This window comes from Triturus cristatus, chromosome 7, assembly GCF_964204655.1.
Source record: "Triturus cristatus chromosome 7, aTriCri1.1, whole genome shotgun sequence".
In the NCBI taxonomy this organism is placed as follows: domain Eukaryota; kingdom Metazoa; phylum Chordata; class Amphibia; order Caudata; family Salamandridae; genus Triturus; species Triturus cristatus.
In genome coordinates this window covers 120,526,217-120,549,995 of record NC_140590.1, presented here as the reverse complement: position 1 = coordinate 120,549,995, position 23,779 = coordinate 120,526,217, and the positions used below count along the sequence as shown (strand labels likewise).

At 43.4% G+C, this 23,779-nt stretch overlaps 1 protein-coding gene across 2 annotated transcripts in view; it reads right to left on the bottom strand.

Moving 5' to 3' along the window:
• Positions 1-5,443: 5,443 nt before the first annotated feature.
• LOC146808991 (sialic acid-binding Ig-like lectin 9) overlaps positions 5,444-23,779 on the bottom strand; it is a 228,264-nt gene continuing 209,928 nt past the window's right edge. For both annotated transcript variants that reach the window (XR_014965510.1, XM_085614276.1), the window contains exon 8: positions 5,444-6,346. Coding sequence is in view for 1 of the 2 variants with exons in the window: in XM_085614276.1 (XP_085470402.1) it covers positions 6,290-6,346 (57 nt within the window). In the remaining variant the exon portion in view is untranslated. The remainder of the gene's footprint in view (positions 6,347-23,779) is intronic.

Below are 23,779 nucleotides of genomic sequence, written 5' to 3'. Positions count from 1 at the left end.
ACCCCACTCCCGAAATCTGAGCATATGGAATGGTTTGTGCATCTAACTTGTAGGAGTACTTGAGTGAAAAACCCTTTGGAAGGTGGGTGTCATTGCAAGCAGCATTGGCGGCCACCATGATGTTTGTGTCTATTCTCGTAGTACTTGAATGAGTGATTGAAGCAATGACAGTAGCGTGAACTTTTGCCTTTTCAGCCTCATCGGCCATGGAATTCCCTTCAACGTGAATGCCAACATGCTGGTGACTCGATGTGTGAATAACATGAGCCCGTGACAAGCATTCTTTCAGGTTCATCACCTGTTCCCAAAGTATCTTGTGCTTGACTGTGCAAACCTTGGAATCTCGAAATCCATTTTGGCCCCAATAGTGAAGATATTTCTTATAGGAAGGAACACAGTAGTATGAATCGCACACTATTAGTGTGGGAAATTTAGTATCCATACTTTGTAGTGCCATTATCAGGACTTTGAGTTCTGCCAGCTGTACTGTACAGTTCCCTAAGGACTGAGCGTGTGTTTTTCCAGGACAGAACTTTCTGTCATGCATGCACACCTTTACAATTGTGCATGCCACAGAATATTGTTGTTGTGTTCCTAGGGCAGACTGAGCGGATCCACCAGTATAAATGATGCATTTGTATTGACCTAGAGGGATTATTTCATTCAACAGAGGATATTCTTGTTCATACTGCAGAAATGATTGTTTTTATAATGTAGAATCGAATCGGTAATCTACATCTGTCGCAGTGAGAGAGTTAGCCCATTGAATCCATCTTAGATGTAATGCTTTGGCATTTGGAATCCTTGCTTTGGTAATGCCTCTAAGGTCGGTACTGGGGTAACGACAATTATTTGATTACCCTGAGCCAGTGTTCTCTCTCTCACTACAGCAGTCTGTACCTCCGTGAGAATTTTCTCAGTAGGTGCAAAACGAATCTTAGCGTTGGTGTACAAATGTGATTTGTGTGCAATGGGTACTGTATCCACTTCATTGAAAGTGATATAGGTGTACCCGGTAGGTCCAGCGACAGGTTAGTTGTGTTTACAAGTGTGTGCAAATATTTGGAAGCTATCATATCAGCTTGTACGGAAATTAAAATGTTTGTTCCCGTGTCCAATGGTTGATTAAAAAATCTGGTCCAATTAAATCATAGAACGGTTTTACACGTTCTGCGTGATCCAAAATGTATGTTCTGCCAAAATTAAAAAATATTAACATTGATTGTAATCATTTGGAGGTGTGAGCAGTGCAAATTTTTCTAAAAAATATGCCGCAAGGTTGTTGCCTTCACTTGACAGCTCATATCCCAGAAACAGAACATTGGGGTTAACAATTTTTGATTTTTTTAAATAAAAATTGTAGCCCAAGTGAGCAAACCCAAGAATGATATGGTTCATTATAGCTAAGTGTTCCATTAACTCTTCGTCTGTCAGATAAATATCATCTGCATAGGACTATGCCTCCTCATCAAAATTTTGAAGTAACTCTGTTACCCTGGCTGAAAGCAGCCCAAGGCTATTTTATACCCTTGAGGCAAATGCCAAAATTTACGCCGTGAACCTAGCGCTAAAAATGCAGTCAAATATCTGCTTATAGGCGCAATATTCTGGCATAAAAATCCATTTGAGATATCTAGTGTGGTTTTGTATTTGTTCCGCACAATGTTATTCATTAGTGCGGCACTATGTGTATTTTGTACTGCAAATGTGCGTATGGAAGTGTTAAAATGTCTATAGTCTAAAATGAGATGATATGAATTGTCTGGTTTCATTACCGGAAACAAGGGATTATTCATGGATGAGGTGCAATTTTCTATTACACCCTGGTGCTCAAGTTGTTCTAGGATTTCCCAACTTGTTTTTTAGCTTCATTATTTATTGGATACTGTCTTTGCGGTTGAGTAAGTGATTTTAATGGGGAGACTCATCACCCCACCCAACATGACTGCGGTAAAGTACAGGAGCTAGCGCTAATGCCCACTCCTGCGCATATGAATGTTTAACTGATTCCGGAACCAGGTCAGGGAAAGCAGGTAAAATAACTATTTCTACCAGTGGGAACTCAGATGGCCAATCTTTTTCAGCCAAAATAATTTCTGAACTGTGTGTCAGATTCTCCCAAAAGAGAGCCTTGATGTTCTTGAGTATGCCCCTCCTCCATTTGGAGCGTTATTTTGAATAAACAATGTGGGACACTTGCCTTTGTATCAGGTGTTTCCACCATGAAATGTTCATTCAGCATTACTACCACCTGATAATCCATCATGTTCCGGTGGGCAATTGTGACTTCTGCTGCGCTGACCAGCATCGTCACTGCCCACTCCCCATTCAGAAGCGGAGTCCTCAGTAGCCTGGGCATGTCTTATTTGAATTCCAGCTACCTTCCTATTTTTGAATTGAGCTTTTTGAGTCTTTTGTTTGTCCTATTTAAGGATGTAATCTGAAGCGATTCCCTTTCTGTCTTCACACGCTCTTCTGATCTGCGCTCTGACTGTCCACCTCTCTCTGAACCTGACAGGAATGACAGGAATGTGTATCACTATCCTGATACTTGTCAGGCTTTTTAATATTTTCACGATTTCTTATATTATATTTTTTGTCAGTGGATTCCTGCTGAGGAGACCCACCCTGTGATTGTGTATTATTTTTTTTATTATTTTTTTTATTTATTGTCCCATTTCTTTTTGGAAGACTGAGGTGCTTGCGAAGAGTTATCTTTTTCAGAATTACTCTTAATTTGTCTAGCTTCCCAATTATCTTGTGTGTATAGCCAATGCTGCTGCTTCCCCTTTTATGTTACTTATCATAAGGGTTGCTACCATGGCAATATTCCCCATCAGTTTCATCCCTAACTCCAGGTCAGGTCCTGCCACGTACTCACTTTGTACTTGTTTCAGTACATCAGGTAGAACTGTTATTGAAGGGGTACCATGAGTTCTGGTGTAGACTGCAGCAAAGACTGTACCCCGAGTGGCACAATTTTTCACCAAGAGGGGCGATCCCCATTTGCAAGCAGATTGTTAATATTCTGTGTTTATCCTGTGGTCCCGTATGGGGAAAGACTGCTTCAAGCTGGCTTGTTTTCTGTGCTATCCAGAACAGATTTTGCTCCAGAATGGTAGGAACCTTTCCCAAAGTGGTGTTCAACGACTGAGGGCTGATACCCGCAGAAGCTAACTGAGGTTGTGCAGTCTGAGCCATCCGTGCAGGGTTAACTGTTAGTGTTAACATAATTTACTGTGTGTGATTTCTGTAAATCCTTAACAAATCTTTGTATAGTATTGTTATTTCTGCTGCATCTAAATCAGCAAGATTAGGATGTGGTGTATAAGCGGCTAAGACTGGCCAAGTCGCTCCTTCTTTACTGAGCGGACTAAATCTCACATTTTATACAGTATGGGGGAGGGCGACTTTTATATGTTCTTGGGAAGTTAAAGGAATTTCTATGTCCACATGTGGAAAATATTCCTCTGGTGTCTCATTTTCAATATAAGTGTGAAACAATTTCGAGCGAGCATCTGCATGTGGGAATTTAACCCAAGAGTAGAGTAACTCTGTTCTGAATGCTTTGTGTGCCTCAACCATGGAGGTAACATCATCACCCATTGTCCAGAGGCCGTAATTTAACACTTTCAGAGTCACTGCAATTTTCTGTAATATTCAAGCAATTACATTCTCTCTACCGGTATCTCCATTTATGGACATTTTGTGAGGAGAGTATAATTTATGAAGATGAATTTACGGAGATATGGTTAGCACCAAGTGGCAAAATGTTATCCTAGAAATTTGAACAACCTACAAACAATACATAGGGTATATCTACTCAGCTGAGGCAAATTTTTCCTTTATATCACAGACGTCTCCGGTTTGGAGCTGAGTAGGGTTCACTGAGAAAAGCACAACTGAACTACTCAGATAGACTAGTTAAATAAGAGCCCAAACAATGTTGAGTGCCATGGCGTGTAGTTCCCACTAATCCATAGGACCTGCACATTTGTTGGCAGGATAAACTTTAGGTGAGGTGCATAGACTGATTCTGGGCATCCCCGCAGAATATGTTGGCCTAGAAACCATCTAGCTCACAGTGCTGCCGTCAGCCACCCTAACCTTACCAGGGAGCAAATGGTTTCTGGCAACCACAGAACATGACAACCCTGACCCCTCAGGGGGATGTATGTCGTTACAACGCACACTTTTACAACGCATGCACTTACAACGCATTTTTACAACGCAAAATCCATTACAACGCACTACACTTACAACGCATGACAACACAAAGCATTTTTAAAAACTACCTTTACAACGCATTCCATTACAACGCATACTACCTTTACAACGCATACCATTACAACGCATAATATTAAATTGCATTTAAGGTAAGTATTAGATAGTATAGGGGTAAAAATTACTTTTCTAACTCCAGGGGGTGCAACAGTAGGGTAAGTGTTGGATAGTATAGGGGTAAAAATTACTATTCTAACTCCAGGGGGTGCAACAGTAGGGTAAGTGTTGGATAGTATAGGGGTAAAAATTACTATTCTAACTCCAGGGGGTGCAACAGTAGGGTAAGTGTTGGATAGTATAGGGGTAAAAATTGCTATTCTAACTCCAGGGGGTGCAACAGTAGGGTAAGTGTTGGATAGTATAGGGGTAAAAATTACTATTCCAACTCCAGGGGGTGCAACAGTAGGGTAAGTGTTGGATAGTATAGGGGTAAAAATTGCTATTCTAACTCCAGGGGGTGCAACAGTAGGGTAAGTGTTGGATAGTATAGGGGTAAAAATTACTATTCTAACTCCAGGGGGTGCAACAGTAGGGTAAGTGTTGGATAGTATAGGGGTAAAAATTACTATTCTAACTCCAGGGGGTGCAACAGTAGGGTAAGTGTTGGATAGTATAGGGGTAAAAATTACTATTCTAACTCCAGGGGGTGCAACAGTAGGGTAAGTGTTGGATAGTATAGGGGTAAAAATTACTATTCTAACTCCAGGGGGTGCAACAGTAGGGTAAGTGTTGGATAGTATAGGGGTAAAAATTACTATTCTAACTCCAGGGGGTGCAACAGTAGGGTAAGTGTTGGATGGTATAGGGGTAAAAATTACTATTCTAACTCCAGGGGGTGCAACAGTAGGGTAAGTGTTGGATAGTGTAGTGTAATATTATGCGTTGTAATGGTATGCGTTGTAAAGGTAGTATGCGTTGTAATGGAATGCGTTGTAAAGGTAGTTTTTAAAAATGCATTGTAGTGTCATGCGTTGTAAGTGTAGTGCGTTGTAATGGATTTTGCGTTGTAAAAAATGCGTTGTAAGTGTAGTGCGTTATAAAAGTTGCGTTGTAAAGGTTGTTCCCCCCCTCAGGGATCATGGAAACAGATCAGAACCTTTTGCTCAGTCACTCGTGCTTACAGGTGCTCAGAGAAATGTACAGAAAATACTCAGTGGGATGTTTTTAATATATTTATTGAACCAATGGTATTCTTGTATAGAATACATGGGCTGCGATAATCAGTAGACAGATGCAGATGAAAGTGATAACAAGCACCAAAAGAGTAGATAGTAGGTATAGCTCTACCATGATACTAAAACAGTGTATTTATGCAGGCATATAAACAAGGCAATAATCAGGCGTACTCCTACTGTGCAAAATCCTACTCTAAGTGTACCTATAGTGTGTGTAGCTGTAGAGCCATGAATCTCTCCTAGGGACGTTCCAACCCCATTACCTGGCAGGAGAGAATGAAAGAACTCATCTTGGTCACAAACTGGACACCCCTCAAGAGATGACAGACTGCGGCATGCTGAAGTCTCAGCATGCAGGGACCCTCGGTGTCAGGTGAAGTGTCTCCTCTGCTAATCTCTCGGGATGCTCATTATTTATAATAGAAAGCATCCTTGTGATATATTTTGTAGATTAGCAATATTATGGATAGTTCTGGTGCCCCTTGGATGAATATAGAACGACATTTGTACATAGTGCACAAAGAGGCCTTAGACATGATGTTCAAGGCATCGTGATAATGTTGTGCGAAGATAGATCTGTAAACAAAGTAGTTTCAGAGAAACGAATCCAACATTGTCGAGCACGCAAATGTGTGCAAAGGTTTAGAGCAGAAATGTTATTGTGAGAAAAGGGCAATGTAAAAAAGGAGCAGCTTTGCTACAAGGGCCTAACCCAGGAACATAACACAATGATCCTGCCACAATTCACAAAGGGGAAGGTATCCCCCTTGGGAACAAATTCCCCTTTGAGAATGTGGTGCAATGTTGAAGGTGTGGAATTGTACAAGTATTCACTTTCCATCTCTCTTTAGTTCACTGTAAGTGTCTGACTGCCGCCGTTGAAGTTCCTGAAAGAAAGAAGAGATAATCAATGCCAATCCAATTATTCATCTGAAAGGGTAATTTCTAATTCAAATACTCTTTGGTCCTGCTTAAGCTATACATTGTTTGGAGAAAGAAAGACATTTTTTATTTTTCTAGTATACAAAGTGTTTTCTGATCAATTTCAATTTTCTGTATGACCCTGTGTTGATTGCTCTTGTGCACTGATTGTCTTCAGGTTCAATGCAGGTTTTCTACTTTGCATTTCTCGTTTATCACCTGATCCTTTGCAACCTACAACTCGTAACCTACATACTCGTTGTGGCACCTCCACCATGCAGATTCTCATTATGGAGATCCTGTCACGTGTTTGGGCCCCCCACCACGAGTGTGGGCCCTCCACAATGAGTGTGGAAGCCCTTTTTTAATCAGGCCCACAGTATTTATTATTATGAAGATTCTCAATCTATGCAGAGTTTTCATTTTATCCCTAATAGAATATAATATTTATTTGTGCATTCCTATTGCTCGTTAATTTTTTAACTCTCCCTGACCTGCCAATGAGACCAAGTATGTACCAATAGATCTCCACAACATTATTTTAGCCTACAATCACACTTTACGTGTCAACAAGGCCCACACCTTCCTTAGAAGGTCCACATAAAAATGTTCGCCTCACCTATCACCTTATCTCTACGCTGAAAGTGGGCCTGTGCACTTGTTTGCTCCATATTGTGCTGTATTAGATGGGAACCACACACATTAGTTACGTGACTATTTAGGTTAACACACAATAGCTTGTATCACTGAATTTTACAAAGGGGTGTACTACACTCACCTATTTGCAATGCACTGTATTAATGGAAAGGATGATGAATGAACACATAGAAGGCTGAAGCAAGTGTGATGAGGAGGCAGTCATCTCACTGTACAGTGTGATAGCCTCCTCTTATGAAGCCGGAGCTCAATCTCTCATACACTAACTGATACGTTCATGTATCGAAGAACCTAATAAATCACCTATATACCTATCCATGTTCCACAACTTTCTTTTCTGTAAACCATATGTTTACTTACCAACTTAGTACATCAGCTTCTCACGCTGTGAATGTTAACACCTGCTTTCTTTCTCCCCCTAGAGGCATGCTTTGATTAGTCCATCACAAATGAAAATCTCTCTTTTCATTCTATATTGTTCAGGTTTCCTTATTTCAGTACAGTTTGCAAGAACAGAGTTCTTTCTCCATATTGGATCTATTTCATTTGAACCCTCAGGCACGGGCTGTGAGCAGAGGAGCAGCCAGACTCTGAGTGCCTCTACCTGCCTTCCTGATGCACAGTAGAGGGAGGAGCTAATGCAGGGCTCAATTTGGAGAAAAAAGTAAGTGCCAGGGCCCTCATCAGGAGCCCACTGCCACTTGCACTACCCATTGCTCCTGCCAGCGCTGCCAGTGAGAGTACCAACACAACTACATGTGTGACAATTCAGACTATTCCAGGACCCCAAAGCTATAAGAATGGCTTGGGTGGCACGTATACGCCATTTGTAATCTGTATTCAATTAATAAACAACTGTTGTGCTTATCTGTAAATTAGACACACAGCACCAGCATGTGACAGACTGTAATAAGCACGGGTGTTGACAATTAAGTGTCAGTGCCGAGCACCAGAAACCATTGGCTAGAATTAGGCACTGAGCTAACAGTTCCCTCCATCGTTGCCATGCTCTAGTGTACCATTCCCCCAGCTCCTACTTGACCCATAGCACTCCAGCCACTCCCATTTACCAAACTGATAGTGAATCCCAGTGGAAAATTGACGATTTTTTGATCAGGAAAGGAAACCTGCATGCTGACAAATTATGTTGGTTTCACGTGTTATTCCACATTCCGCTTGAAACAATTTGTGATACTCCTTATTTGAAGCAGCAATACGTATAAGAATATTAACATTCCTTCTCCCCATGACTCCTAGTATCCCTGCACTAAATAACTATCAACTTGTAATGAGGATTAAAGATCAGATTAAAGCGCAGGACAACCTACTATAGGAATAAAGAAGGTTCCTTGAGTTACTTATAGATGAAAAGAAGCTTCTTGTAGCACTACTCCAACCTGAGGAAGTAAAATGACACCCTAAGTCATAGATTTAGGTACATGCCAGCTATTATGACTAATTTTTTTCTCACACTGGGACTGTGTGGGAACCGTGCAATGTTTGCCATTATATGTGTGTCTGCTCTTAAGCATCATACTGAGAACATCATCCAGGTTTCTCTGATCTCACCAGCTGTCCCACACACACCAGTTCCTGGGAGGGCCAATGTAAATGGGGGCCCTGCTTGTGTTCAGGAACTGCATTTTTTAACCTTCTTGCTCATTCAAACTGGTACAAAAGCTTTACTATTGAGCCCGCTAAATGATTGTAAATCGAAAGCACTCGGTGTATCCTGACTGATATTTACAATCCTCTTTTTTTTTTTTTTATTGAGTTTTTGGCAATACAGTTTATCAAACATAAACAATATGCTGGGACAAAGCATCATACATCAACAAAGAGAAAAGAAAGGGAGATCCACACAAATCATATATAAGAAAATTTCAGCAATTTAAAATATAGTAACAAATATCGAAATCTGTCTACCCCATTCAAAGAATGACTATTAGTCAAAGTAAGATTCCCAAATTTTGGTAAATTTACGTAGTGCCCCGGTCCTTTGTGCAAAAATGAATTCGGATTTCCTGACTTTCCTACTTTTTTGAAACCATTCATCTACAGTTGGCACTGTTTCTGTCTTCCAGTGCTGAAGAATCAGTGATCTGGCCACTGCCACCAATATATACAAAAGTTTCGCCATAGACTCGGGCAATTTTAATTCTAGATCCAATCCGAATATGATTAAATTTTCGTACCTAATGAACGAGAAATGTAAATGAAGAGAAAGCAAAGAAAACATTCCTTTCCAAAAGGACTTAAGTTTAGGGCAGAAGGCCATTATATGCGACCAATTAGCCAGGTCCGGTTGTGTACATCTAAAACAATTAGACGATGAAGAGCTATACATCTTCGCCATGATTGCAGGAGTATAATATAAGAGCCACTTACTAAAGAAAAGCATACGTCGCCAATTGGCGCCTCGCACAAACGTAAAATTAAATTTATTTAAGATATTCCAAAAATTATCAGTTATTTTAATGTTTTCCTGCTTCTGCCACTTTTTTATTGCTTTAAGGCTTATATCCTCTTCCCTACTTTGTGCTAAACTTTTTTTCCATTTTCCGGGATTTTAAAAAAGTGGGGACCAAAAAAGGTCATTTGTTAACTGTAATAGTTGATTATTTTGTGCTAAATCGAGTTGAGCCAGAGATTTATACAAGAGAACATATGAGCCTATAAGTAAAAAGTTTCCACAGATTAAAGTAGCTATCTCATCAATAGTCAGCCATATTCCATTTTTCACAAAGCTCGATAAAGTTGTAAACCCAGATCTGGCCCAATTTTGTATGATTTCTGACCCAATATTAATCCCTAATCCCAGAACAGCATCCTTCAGCGGAGTTACTAGGCTCAAAAGAGGGAGAGAGTACCTTTTTAACATAACTTCACGTTTTTAAAAAAACCAACTCAGGACCTTATATCTAACTAATTTGGGTGATTTAACTATCGAAAGAGGAGAGGGAATTTTGGACTCTTTGCAAATTAAATCGAAAAAAAAGTTTATGAACAAAACGACTCTAGGTATTGAGTATTTAAATCTTGAAAGATACTGTGCAAAATAAGCATAGTAATAGTCTTTCAGATTTGGCAGACCAAGACCCCCTTGTTCTTTATCTGCATATAAGACATTAATAGCTACTCGAGGTTTTTTTTTAGCCCAGACAAAAGCTGAAAATAAAGATTCAACATTTGAAAAAAAAACACTTGGGAGAGAACAATAAATAGTAGAGAACAAAAAGTTAAATAAGGGAAGTATTGCCATTGTAATCAATGCCACCCTACCCAGAATAGATAAAGGCAGTAAATTCCATCGTGAGAGCATATCACGGACTTTTTGAATCAGCGGCTCAAAATTCAATGTGTATAGTTCCCGTACTAGAGGTGTAAAAAGAACCCCCAAATACTTTTTGGGTCTATTGTTAACACAGCTCTGAATATCAGGGTGCAATTCAGGATTATTCTTACCACAGATTAAGATTTCCGTTTTCTTCTTATTAATTCGATATCCCCCCAGTATTTCAAATTCAGTGAAAACGGAAAAGACCAGTCTTTGCGTATGTCTCTCAGGTTTCAGCAGCAGCATAATATCGTCTGCATATAATTTAATTTTGTCCATGCCGGGAACAGGCGGAAGAATATCCTTACTTTCTCTAATTGCTACTGCGAGAGGCTCAATAAAGAAGGCAAAGAGAACAGGAGACAAAGGACATCCTTGCCTTGTCCCTCTTTGCACCGCAATCGAGCCAACTATAAATGAATTAACAAGGATATGAGCCTTTGCCCCCTGATATAAATTCCTAATTAGGGTAATGATTTGAGAGGGAATACCAAAGTGCTGTAATATAAGAAAAAGTGTATCCCAAACCACCAAATCAAAAGCCTTTTCTGCATCTAAAAGGAGAACTAAAGCAGGAACCCTTCGTACTTCAAAATAGTCTAAAGCCTCAATCAGATAATGTGTATTAGTCATTAATTGACGGCCGGCAATAAAACCATTCTGGTCTGCGTGAATCAAATGTGAAGAGACGTGATTAAACCGAATAGAAAGTAATTTTGTAATAATTTTATAATCTGAGTTCAGTAATGTTATGGGTCGATAAGAGTTAGGATCTGAGGCTTGCTTCCCTTTTTTCAAAAAACTGACTACCGTTCCATCATAAAAAGACGCGGGAGTTGGGCCACCCTCCAAAATAGAATTGACTAGTAAAAGAAGAAGCGCCGAAAAAGAACTAAAAAACGTAACATAGAATTCCGAGGGGAGTCCATCTGGACCACAAGCCTTACCTTGCGGAAGGCTTTTGACAACAGACTCTAGGTCATCAGAGAGAAATGATGATGCCATTGCTTCTTGGTCTAATCGAGAAAGAGTAGGGAGAGCAAATTTATTTAGAAAATCGTTTAATCTCCCCTGATCCGTAGTGTGGTATGAGGTATAGATATTCTCATAATGGGACAACATAATTGTTCCGATCTCTCCCTGATCTGAAGTATCCCCCCCACTAATTGGTGATTTAAGAGACCGAATTACATTAGCCGCAGAACGTTCTTTAACCTGCCATGCTAGGAATTTGCCCGTAAAATTACTATGTTCGTAAATTTTTTGGGTTTGTCTGCAAAAGATTTCCTCACTTCTAGTGAAATAATGTGCATTCAACTCCCGTTTTGCGGCATTCAATTGATTTTGTATCTTGAGAGAGGGATTACAGTACATTTGGTTTACTAAAACCTGTATGTTTTGCTGCAATTGGTTCTTTGTATTCCTATAGATGGCCGATTCCTTTGCATCCATTCCAATAACTGCCCCCCGAATAAATGCCTTCAGTGAATCCCATAAAACATGTATGGGGGCTGTCCCCAAATTTCATTCAATATACTCCCTAATCTCCTTTTTAAGAGAAGAAACCCATATTTCATCGGAAAGATAGGCCTTGTTAAAAACCCATCGTTTCTGAGAATTCGTGCCTTCTTCCAGCACAAACTCAGCCACTAACATCGCATGGTCGGAGAAGCCATTATATAAAATCCGATAATGCTGAATTTTTAATTTTGAAGACACCAAAAGAAAATCAATACGAGAAAATGACTTATGCCTCCCTGACCAGCAAGTATATTCTCTTTTATCAGGATTCACAGAACGCCATGGATCCACGAGATCGAAAATCCTTACGTTGTTCGTAATTATCTGAAATGATTTAGGTTTCAACTGCTTTTTCCCACCAGTGGTGGAATCCAAGTTCGGTTTCATAAGAATATTAAAGTCCCCTCCAATAACAATATCTCCCCCAACCATCAGTAGGGACTGAAACATTTCGTCATATATCTCAGGGCAGTCATTCAAGGGGGCATAAAAGCTTACGAATGTGACATGCAATGGTCTATTCTTTAATTTACATGTGGCCCAGCACCACCTACCCTGGGTATCTGCATCTGTTTGAATCAACTCCACCTCTAATCTCCTACTAATAAAGAGTGCGACTCCTCTCGCTGATTCAGAGAAGAAGGAAAAGCCCCGATGCGAAGCCCACCCCTTAAACATGGAAAAGTTATCAGATTTTGAAATAGGTATATGGGTTTCTTAATAATTGCTGGATTTTCAGACAAAATCCAAGTCTCTATTGCCCGCATCTTCTTTTTATTATTTAGACCGTTCACATTAAAAGAAATAATTTTCAAACTTATTTTAGTCATAATTAAAGCCCGAATTTAGAGCCCACAATCCACAATTTCCCTTTTTTTTTTATCCAACATAACTTTAAACAGTCAATACAAAAATCAATATTCACCAAATAATCCAGCAAAAAGACCATGTTACAAAAAAAAAGAAGCAAAAGATTTTTTTGCCAAAAACTTCATTTCTAACCTTTTAAACCTCACCCACCCCCTCTACAACCTGTGGCACCCTCCTAGCACTGCCTAGATCTTCCCACGCGTACCACAGGAACCAACCCCTAGCAATGAGGTGTCCTGAATTTACACCCCTCAACCCCGAGGCCGTGGCTCCCCCCTCCCCCCCCTTCAGAGCAAAAAAAAAAAGGATCACATAATCTAGATTATCACAAAAAAAAATCAAAAACGAATACATACGGTCAGACTAGCCATTCTAAATTCCATGGAGCAAAGCCTGTGCTTCCTCCACGTCTGACAACATATGAAATCTTCCTTTAATGAGTACTCTAAGTTTGGATTGTTGTACAATCACTGCTTGAGCCCCCTTAGCTTTAAACAGATGTAAAATTTTAACGACCTCCTTCCTGCGTCTCGCTGCGGCAGCAGACATATCAGAGAAAATTCGGCATTTCGTTGTATCAGTTACAGGGAACTGCCTTTGTTGAATTGCCTTGGAAAGAATTCGCTCCTTAACCCTAATATCAGCAAAATTTAGAAGGATAGTTCGTGGAAGAGTTGAATTCGGAAATGGGCGAGCAGGTACCCGGTGGGCTCTAGTAATAGTGAGATCATCTTTACACTCCGGTATCACCACCTGGTGAAGAAACGTGGTCACCCATGTAAGCATGTCTGTCCCCTCAATTCCTTCAGGAACACCCACTATGCGTAGATTGGACCTTCTATTATAATTCTCCAAATCATCCATTTTGATCTCAAAAGCCTTGGTTGTTTTAACGGCATCTTTGGACTCTTGTTTCACCACAGTAATTTGGTCCTCTAAGGAACAGATCCGTTCCTCCGCCTCAAGTAAACGAGCTGGAAAAGAGGAAACTAACTCCTCAATTTTATCCATTTTGTCCAGTCTCAAATGAATTGCAGAAAGTTCGGCGTTTTGCGACCTTTTAATCTCTCGCACCTCATCCAGTATTAGGTTCAGCATATCCTTCACGGACATCTTCATTTCACCCTCCATCTCTGTATCCATCTCTATCAGGGGGCCCAGGGGATCTATCGCCATCTTATCACGTCCCCTATCAGGGACTTCAGGAGGCTGTGTTACTTCGCTCCTTACATCTTTTTTTGTAACAACCGCAGCATCCGTTATTATCTTTTTTTTCCCAGGATCAGATGTAGGAGGATCGATAGAAGGAGGGCTTGAAGAAGTGTTTACCACATGACACGGCCCATTTGTGCCAGCCTGTGGAAACTGGCCTAACTCCGGATTTGAAGATCCCCTGGAGGTCGCTGCATTAGGTGAGGGGAGAAATCATTTTTTAGTAAACAAAGGAAATTGTTTAGACGGAGGGCACAGTGGGGGGGATTCAAGAGTCTCAAGAGTTTTAGGGTAATCCTCCGAATGTAAGGCGTTAATTTCACCCCCCATATTCAGTTGGACTAAATTTTCTACTAAGGTATCCTCGAGCTCTGAGCTCTCTGGCGAACGTCCCAAGTCGCCTTCCTTAGGAACAGCACCGTCTATTAATCTGGCTGCTACCGCTGCCTCTTTTGCCTGTTGTCGGCGTTGCTTGGCTTTAACGCGAGCATTCAAGAGTTTTCCCATAGTGTGTGCGTCGATAATTGCGCAGTGGGGAGAAAAAGGAGAAGAAAAAAAACAAAAAAAAAAAACAGAGGGCTCTCACAGTACACAGAGCAAAAGATGTTACTTTACTCTGACCCCTTTCTTCCTTTCTCTGCCTCTCACTCGCTTGGAATGGCAATTTCCCCTTTGTTGCTCACTCACTTGAAACTTGTCATAAGCTGATAGAGCAGAATAGCAGTCAGGCTCGAGGATTCAGGCTACAGCTCGTCAGTGGGAAAAAAAAAAAAAGAGAACAAACAGCGTCGCCTCTCCTCAATAGATCAGCCCCATGGCTCCAGGTGCAGTGGACGAAGACCCCAGACCGGCACAATTATGGATGTAATCTCTCACATTCCTCCGTCCGATGATCGACACACTAACACACTGACTCGCGCTCAGTCCCCAAGGCTGAGAGCAGACGAGAACGGAAGGAGGCACGGAGTGTCCGGAGCGTGTACTGGTAAGCGTCCAGCGGCCGCCGCCATCATTGACCACGAGAGGGGGAGGGGCAGCAGCACGGTGCTCAGGCGCTACGCGAAGGCGTGGAACTCCGTCGCAGCATGGCCCGATATTTACAATCCTCAATGTCTCTATTCGGTGCTGATCAAAACTGTGAAAGACACATCCAGCAATGGCTGAGTGGGATAATCCAGACACAGAGAGTCAGCGTGAACTTCCTTTGCCTCAGGACACCTCTCCTTAATTACGTTGCTTCCAATGTTATTTAAGTGTTTAGTTTATGTGAAAATATGCCCCTTTTTGAGTTGTCACACACATCTTTTGCTTAATGTTATTGCTGGTTTTAGACACTGCAGACTGAGGTCAAATTCCTGATTGGCATACGTAAACTCTTCTATGGTGCCACAGTGTATGGTGTTGAAACTGCATCCATGGCATACGTGTTAAATGTCATTTCTGGGTTGCAGCGCTTTCTGTGTCTTCCACAAGTGGCTCCAGGCCTATCAGTGTAGCTGGAGTCGAGTCACTGCGCCATGTCTGTTTGACTTTCGATATAAAATGGAGACGCACTAAGGACTCCGGAGCAGATTTACAAGCCCCTTGCGCCACTTTTACGTCACTTTTAACATGGGAAAAGTGACGCAAAAGTGGCGCAAGGGGCTTGTAAATAAGCCCCTCCGTACTTAAACAGCCCTGGTTATCATGCTCGGGTCAAAATTAAGTCATACTGGGACGATTTTGGCGGACATACAAACAAGACAAAAGGTGCTCTAGACGGATTGAACAAGAAAGGGGAATATATAATTGACCGTAACAACGGGACGTTTCTTGTTTACAAAAATAATTATTCCCTTTATAAAAACAACTTCTATGGACTGAACTGTGGAGTTGAGGACTTCATTTTTTCAGATTATTACGTTGAGCTGTGTATATGGGACAGTGCAATTTGGGTTGCAACTTGGTCGAACTGCCTTGAAAAAGTCTTTTGGATAAGACGAAACACATGTCGGCTGATTGTTGTGAAACGAAAAAGAAATCAATAAAACATCAGTGGAATTACTATCTCTCATGAACTTTCTTTCTGCATTTCCATTAAGAAGAAGAGATGCTTTTCAACTTTTTGAGTAGTTATATTATTCTGCATAATTGCATATACTGTTGTGTTGCGATCCGAGGACCTAATGGCCTTTTCTGTTCACTTATGAGAGTGCTGGCATAAGGTTCCATTATATCATATCATTGTAGCCTGACTGCTGCAATTTAAGCCTGCAGTACAGCAGCTGAAAATAGCCCATTTCTAACAGGTAATAACTTCCCTTTTGAATATTAGTAAGCTGCACCTATATGGGTCTTGTAACCAGTGGCGTAATGAAACTTGAGGGGACCCCCTGCAAGGTATGTGGAGGGGCCCCCTCGGGGCTCAATCAGGAGCTGCCAGGCCAGACATTGTGGAGAGGGGGCCCCCTGGAGCTTAGGGTCCCCCCGCACCGCGGGGGATGCGGGGGCCTGTGTTACGCCCCTGCTTGTAACCTAAAGGGAAGGGTGCGTGGTATTTAAAAGTGGGACAAGTTGAAAATGAATGTTACTATGGGGCTGATTACGATGGCAGGCGGGCTAGGTCCAAACTACATCATAGCGGTGTTTGGAACCGCCCGCCAGACACGCGGCAGTCCCACCATTGTGATTAGGAAGCGCCCGCCATACTGGCGGGCTCATCTAGGGCTTTTAACTTTGCGGGCGGTGCTGGTGGCTGCAGCACTGTATGCAATGTCAAAAGTGCTTGCACTGCATTTCCCTGCACTGCATGGCAGGCACCACACAGTGCCTGCCACTTGGTGCCTGGAAATGCAGGGGGGTACCATGGGTACCCCCAGTGCAGTGACCCCCCCAAACAAGGGGGGCCCGCAACGGCCCCCCAAACCCAATCTCCACCAGCCTTCCCATGGTGGCATCGCCACCATGGGATCGCCACCCACATCCTCATTTGGTGGACAGTGCCTGCTAGGCACCGCCACCATTTTAGTGGCCCTGCACCGTCCACCAGGCAATCAGTGCGATTGCCTTTGGCGGTGAAGCATCGGCCGGACTTTGCATCTGCCGCGGTACCCACCGCCATCCTAATTTGGAGGTGAGTAATACGATTGGTGATGGCGGAAGGACCACCACCTCCGGGCCGGCGGTGGTGGTTCTTCCACCATCATTATGACGCCCCATGTTCCTACAGTGACAAGGTCTTAAAAGGTATTTTCACTGTGCAGGCCTGTTTGTCCTACGTAAAAAAATCAGAGTACAGTGTAAAATACTTAATACTTTAAGAGTTCTTAAATATCCAGTTAGATGGTGAAGACCAATTCAATGGTGAAGTTGGTCTTTTAATACAGAGGAAGGAAAAGCACATTTAAAAAAGTTAGGTTTTCCCTACATGAAGTTCCTGGAGTCTAATTTGAAAGGGAGGAAAGAGGATACTAGGACACATCTTGTGTATTCCCTGTCTAGTGCTTAGGGACCCTGCTTTTTTCTTACCAGACTTCTGTCTGCTGGTTTGTTGTGGGTACAGGGCCTGCTTCAAACTGGATGTTAGTTCAGGGTGGACACGAGTGATTTCCATAGTCTACTCCTCTACACAACTCCAGTCCATAGAGGCAATGTTTAGTGTTGCGCGCGAAAGCCTTTACTCAATTGATTAGGCAGTGCCCATAGTCACCCCATCCAGTAGCTGATGCCAACCATAAATGTGGCCCACTAAAGCACCTCCATAGAACACTTCTTGATGATGCAGAAGAACAGAAGAGAACTGGACCTACTGTATATCGCTTGAGAGGAGCCTAGAAGGACTGCACCTGCTTTCCTTGTGCTCTGGAAAAAGATGCACACTCTAAGAGTTAGCTGGCTTACCTCTTGTGTGGCACCAGGGACACAACAAACTGCCAGAGGCCCTCTTTTGGGAATTTCCAGCTGACTTGTGGCAGGTGGAACCTGGACTGAACTATGATGGTGGCCTCTGTCTGACACCCTAAGAATCTCAAAGTGTCCCACATTTAGGTCCTGGGGACCTTACAAGTGTATTCCTGTAATTGTTTGAAGCTTGAAACTTTTTAAAACCTTTTCTCCAGAGCTCCTGAACTCCAAGGGGACTTGCCTCAAAACGTTTCTGACTAGCAGTTCCACTACATCATACTGAATTTCAACTTTGTCTCGGGCAAAGAAGAGTTTTTCTTCAGAAAAATGAGACTGGCTTTTTTTAGTTTTGGCTTTTTAAAATGTTTTGACTTCCAGATTTTCACTGAGACCAAAATAGTTGGAGTATTCAACCCGGGCTCCCTTGTGGTTGGCCTCAAATTGCACATACGTCCCAGTCTGCCATGTCCACAGACTACCATTTCTGCTTTGCGCCTTTCTGCAATATCTCTGGTTCCCCTTATTTGGTTTAAGTTGTTTAGTATTGTTTTGCTTACTAAATGTTTCTCTATTTATATGAATTGGATTGAGATGTTAATGTGTTGTGTCTTTGATTTTTCAACTATTTGGTACTTCTAAATGCTTTACACATGTTTTCTAAGTGTAATCTGTTTGCTTTGTGCCACAGCTACCAAGGGTTAAAATCATGTTTTCATTTTTGAAACCGTTGACTGGTTAGTGATTTTATTACTTGTGATGGACTAACAACCACCCCAAATAATAATTCACTTTCTTAAAGTTTCACTTTATTCCTACTGTTTATACGCATGTGGGTGCTCTGGCATCTTTTGTTTTGGTCTATCAGCATTGAACAATACCAAAATTGGCAAATCTATAACTTTCTCCTGTAGTTTGTCTCTCCTTATGCAACTCAAAAGTATTTTTTCCTCTCATTGCTCTATAACCTTTGAATGCTGATTGGTTTGCCATCTTGAATGGGGCTTACTGCTCAGCCTCTCAATCATCATTCAACAATTTACAATTTAAAATAATGTTTTGAGATTAATATAAAACTATTATTCTCTTGTCTAAACCAGTGGATTATTCATGGTGTTTTGCTAAAGAGAAACGTAAAGCTACTATTTAAGAATGTATTACGTTAATTTGTTACTGAACCTTGTTGCTGTGTGAGCTGCTACAAAAGTTATTTGGTGCAAGGTAGAGAAGATTAACTACAAATATGAAGAAAATAAGTGAAACATACAGTTTATATTAATGATTAGAAGTGGTTTCTTTATTGTCAAGGCACAATTCTCACAATACGTGTATTTTAAACACCACAACAGGACTCACCTGTTATGTAAGGACTCCGGAGCAGATTCACAAGCCCCTTGCGCCACTTTTACGTCACTTTTAACATGGGAAAAGTGACGCAAAAGTGGCGCAAGGGGCTTGTAAATAAGCCCCTCCGTACTTAAACAGCCCTGGTTATCATGCTCGGGTCAAAATTAAGTCATACCGGGACGATTTTGGCGGACATGTTATGTTATGTTATGTTATGTTATGTTAGTGCTATTTGTATTGCGCACGGCTGCTCCAGCGAAGGAGCGTCCCGGCGCACCGACAAGGTGGCGAACACAACACAACTGGGGAACAGAAATAATTATTAAGAAATTGGGGAGTGAAGGATTTAACAAAGCTCAGAAAATAAATGAGTTTTAGCGGCCTTGCGGAAGGAGAGCAGGTCACCAAAGGTCCGGAGTTTCAAAGGGAGAGCGTTCCAGAGTGCGGCTGCCCGCACCTTAAAAGAGCGACCCCCCACCCGACTGAGTTTGAACCGAGGGGCTACCGCTAATTCTTGGTCTAGCGAGCGCAGAGTGCGGCCCGGGATGTAAGGGCGCAAGAGTTGGTGCAGTAAGGGAGGTGATAGGCCCTTCAGAATTTTGAAGGAGAGGCACAAAACTTTAAAGTGGATCCGCTGCCTAACGGGTAACCAATGCAAGGCTCGCAAAGATTGACCGGCCGAGCAAAACCTAGGAAGACCTATGATCGCTCTGGCCGCAGCGTTCTGCACTCTTTGAAGTCGGGTTAACTCAGCCTGGTTTAATCCTATAAAAAGGGAGCTGGCATAGTCCAACCGTGCCAGAACCGTTGCTTGCACCACCAATTGACGAGTTGCGGCATCGAAGTATTTAAGGGCAGGGCGCAGATTGCGCAGGATGCCGAAGCAGCAAGCCGCCGTCCTTTTGGTGTGGCCAACAAAGTTGAGGGAAGGGTCCAGCCAAACACCAAGGTTTTTGATCTCCGCAACCGGAGTGGGGGTCGGCCCCAGCTCGGAGGGCCACCAAGTATCTCCCCATAGGTCCGTCCGCTTCCCAAAGATCATCACCTCCGTTTTTTTGGCGTTTAGTTGGAGACAGTTGGACGTCATCCAACCAGCCACCGCCCTAAGTCCTTCTCTGAATCTTGGGGCATCCACCCCAGAGTCCCCGCTGATCGTGACCGCTAGCTGGGTGTCATCTGCGTACGACACCATGGTCATACCACAGAGCTTCACAACCTCAGCCAGCGGCCTCACGTAGATGTTAAACAACGTGGGGCTCAGTGAGGAACCCTGTGGGACCCCAAGAGACAGAGGATGACATTTGGACTGGTAGGGCGGGGACGCCACACAGAAGGAACGATCCCTGAGAAACGAACGGAACCACTGGTGTGCAGTGCCGATCACCCCTATCTCCTCAAGACGTTGCAGGAGAATGTCATGGGAGACCGTGTCAAAGGCGGCGCTTAGGTCTAACAAAACAAGCGCCGCCGTTTGACCTGCATCCAGAACTACCCGAAGGTGCTCGACCATAGATAACAGTGCTGTCTCCGTACTGTGGCCAGCCCGAAAACCATTCTGGGTGTCGTCCAGAATGTTGGCACGCAACAGATGACCAGAGAGGGCGGTGTTGACATGCGCCTCCGCGAGTTTGGCTGGCCACGGGAGAAGTGAAATCGGGCGGTAGTTCTCCGATTTTGTAGGGTCCAGAGATGGTTTTTTCAAAATGGGCATTACTACCGCATGCTTCCATTTCAAAGGCACTTGGCCTGATGATAGCGACGTGTTGATTAAGTCGCAAACCGGGCGAGCAAAAACCTGGTCTCTGAACATAGGTGGCTTGAGCGGGTCGTCCGGCGACCCCGACTTAACTCGGAGAGCCAAGGCCGTGTAAGACTCCAAAGAGAGAGAGGGGAGAGAGTCTAGCACCACCTGATCCAACCGGATGGGAGGCCCCATACTGGTTTGTGCAGTGGAGGAGGGGAAGGCCCTATATATGGTCTGGACCTTCTCCAGGAAGAAAGCCGCCAGCGCTTCACAATGAGTATTGGAGCTGATGGAGTTACCGGCCGGCTTCCTTGCCACAAGGTCTTTAAGGGCCTTAAAGATGGTTTTAACAGGATTCCCACTATTGCGAAACTCCAGAGCGTAGTATTCAGCCCGGGTTCTACAAACCGCGCGGTGATAAGACTTGACCGCAGCCATATACAGGGTTTTTTTGCTGCTGTCATACCTCTTCCTCCAGTCTCTCTCTGCACGTCTGCAGACACTTTTCAGAGCCCTCAGATTGCCATCATACCAGGGACTGGGGGCGCGGGAGCCACACTTACTGGAAACCATCGGGATAAGGGAGTCGAGGGCCCTGGTTACCCATCCGCAGAAATGGTCATAACCAGACTCCACGTTCTCCACTGCACCCAGTGGGTCGTCAGTGAGAAGGCGGTGGAGATCTTCCGCCTTTAATTTGCTCCAGCGCCGTCTGGGCATGGCTCGCAGTGGCACCTTAAGTGGGGCTTCATCAAGACTACAGTGAATGGTCACGAGTGAGTGGTCTGACCAGGTCAGGGGGAGGGGGGGGGCCACTGTAACCCCTTCTAAGTTAGAAAAAAAGGGGTCCAGAGTGTGGCCACCACTACAAACAAGACAAAAGGTGCTCTAGACGAATTGAAAAAGAAAGGGGAATATATAATTGACCGTAACAACGGGACGTTTCTTGTTTACAAAAATAATTATTCCCTTTATAAAAACAACTTCTATGGACTGAACTGTGGAGTTGAGGACTTCATTTTTTCAGAATACTACGTTGAGCTGTGTATATGGGACAGTGCAATTTGGGTTGCAACTTGGTCGAACTGCCTTGAAAAAGTCTTTTGGATAAGACGAAACACATGTCGGCTGATTGTTGTGAAACGAAAAAGAAATCAATAAAACAACAGTGGAATCACTATCTCTCATGAACCTTCTTTCTGCATTTCCATTAAGAAGAAGAGATGCTTTTCAACTTTTTGAGTAGGTATATTATTCTGCATAATTGCATATACTGTTATGTTGCTATCCGAGGACCTAATGGCCTTTTCTGTTCACTTATGAGAGTGCTGGCATAAGGTTCCATTATATCATATCATTGTAGCCTGACTGCTGCAATTTAAGCCTGCAGTACAACAGCTGAAAATAGCCCATTTCTAACAGGTAATAACTTCCCTTTTGAATATTAGTAAGTTGCACCTATATGGGTCTTGTAACCAGTGGCGTAATGAAACTTGAGGGGGCCCGCCTGCAAGGTATGTGGAGGGGCCCCCTCGGGGCTCTATCAGGAGCTCCCCGGCCGGACATTGTGGTGAGGGGGCCCCCTGGAGCTTAGGGGCCCCCCGCACCACGGGGGATGCGGGGGCCTGAGTTACGCCCCTGCTTGTAACCTAAAGGGTAGGGTGCGTGGTATTTAAAAGTGGGACAAGTTGAAAATGAATGTTACTATGGGGCTGATTACGATGGCGGGCGGGCTAGGTCCACACTACATCTTAGCGGTGTTTGGAACCGCCCGCCAGACACGCGGCAGTCCCACCATTGTGATTAGGAAGCGCCCGCCATACTGACGGGCTCATCTGGGGCTTTAAACTTTGCGGGCGGTGCTGGTGGCTGCAGCACTGTATGCAATGTCAAAAGTGGTTGCACTGAATTTCCCTGCACTGCATGGCAGGCACCACACAGTGCCTGCCACTTGGTGCAGGGGGGTACCATGGGTACCCCCAGTGCAGCGACCCCCCCAAACAAGGGGGGCCCGCAACGGCCCCCCAAACCCAATCTCCACCAGCCTTCCCATGGTGGCATCGCCACCATGGGATCGCCACCCACATCCTCATTTGGTGGACGGTGCCTGCTAGGCACCGCCACCATTTTAGTGGCCCTGCACCGTCCACCAGGCAATCAGTGCGATTGCCTTTGGCGGTGAAGCATCGGCCGGACTTTGCATCTGCCGCGGTACCCACTGCCATCCTAATTTGGAGGTGAGTAATACGATTGGTGATGGAGGAAGGACCACCACCTCCGGGCCGGCGGTGGTGGTTCTTCCACCATCATTATGACGCCCCATGTTCCTACAGTGACAAGGTCTTAAAAGGTATTTTCACTGTGCAGGCCTGTTTGTCCTATCTAAAAAATCAGAGTACAGTGTAAAATACTTAATACTTTAAGAGTTCTTAAAAATCCAGTTAGATGGTGAAGACCAATTCAATGGTGAAGTTGGTCTTTTAATACATAGGAACGAAAAGCACATTTAAAAAAGTTAGGTTTTCCTTACATGAAGTTTCTGGAGTCTAATTTGAAAGGGAGGAAAGAGGATACTAGGACACATCTTGTGTATTCCCTGTCTAGTGCTTAGGGACCCTGCTTTTTTCTTACCAGACTACTGTCTGCTGGTTTGTTGTGGGTACAGGGCCTGCTTCAAACTGGATGTTAGTTCAGGGTGGACACAAGTGATTTCCATAGTCTACTCCTCTACACAACTCCAGTCCATAGAGGCAATGTTTAGTGTTGCACGCGAAAGCCTTTACTCAATTTATTAGGCAGTGCCCATAGTCACCCCATCCACTAGCTGATGCC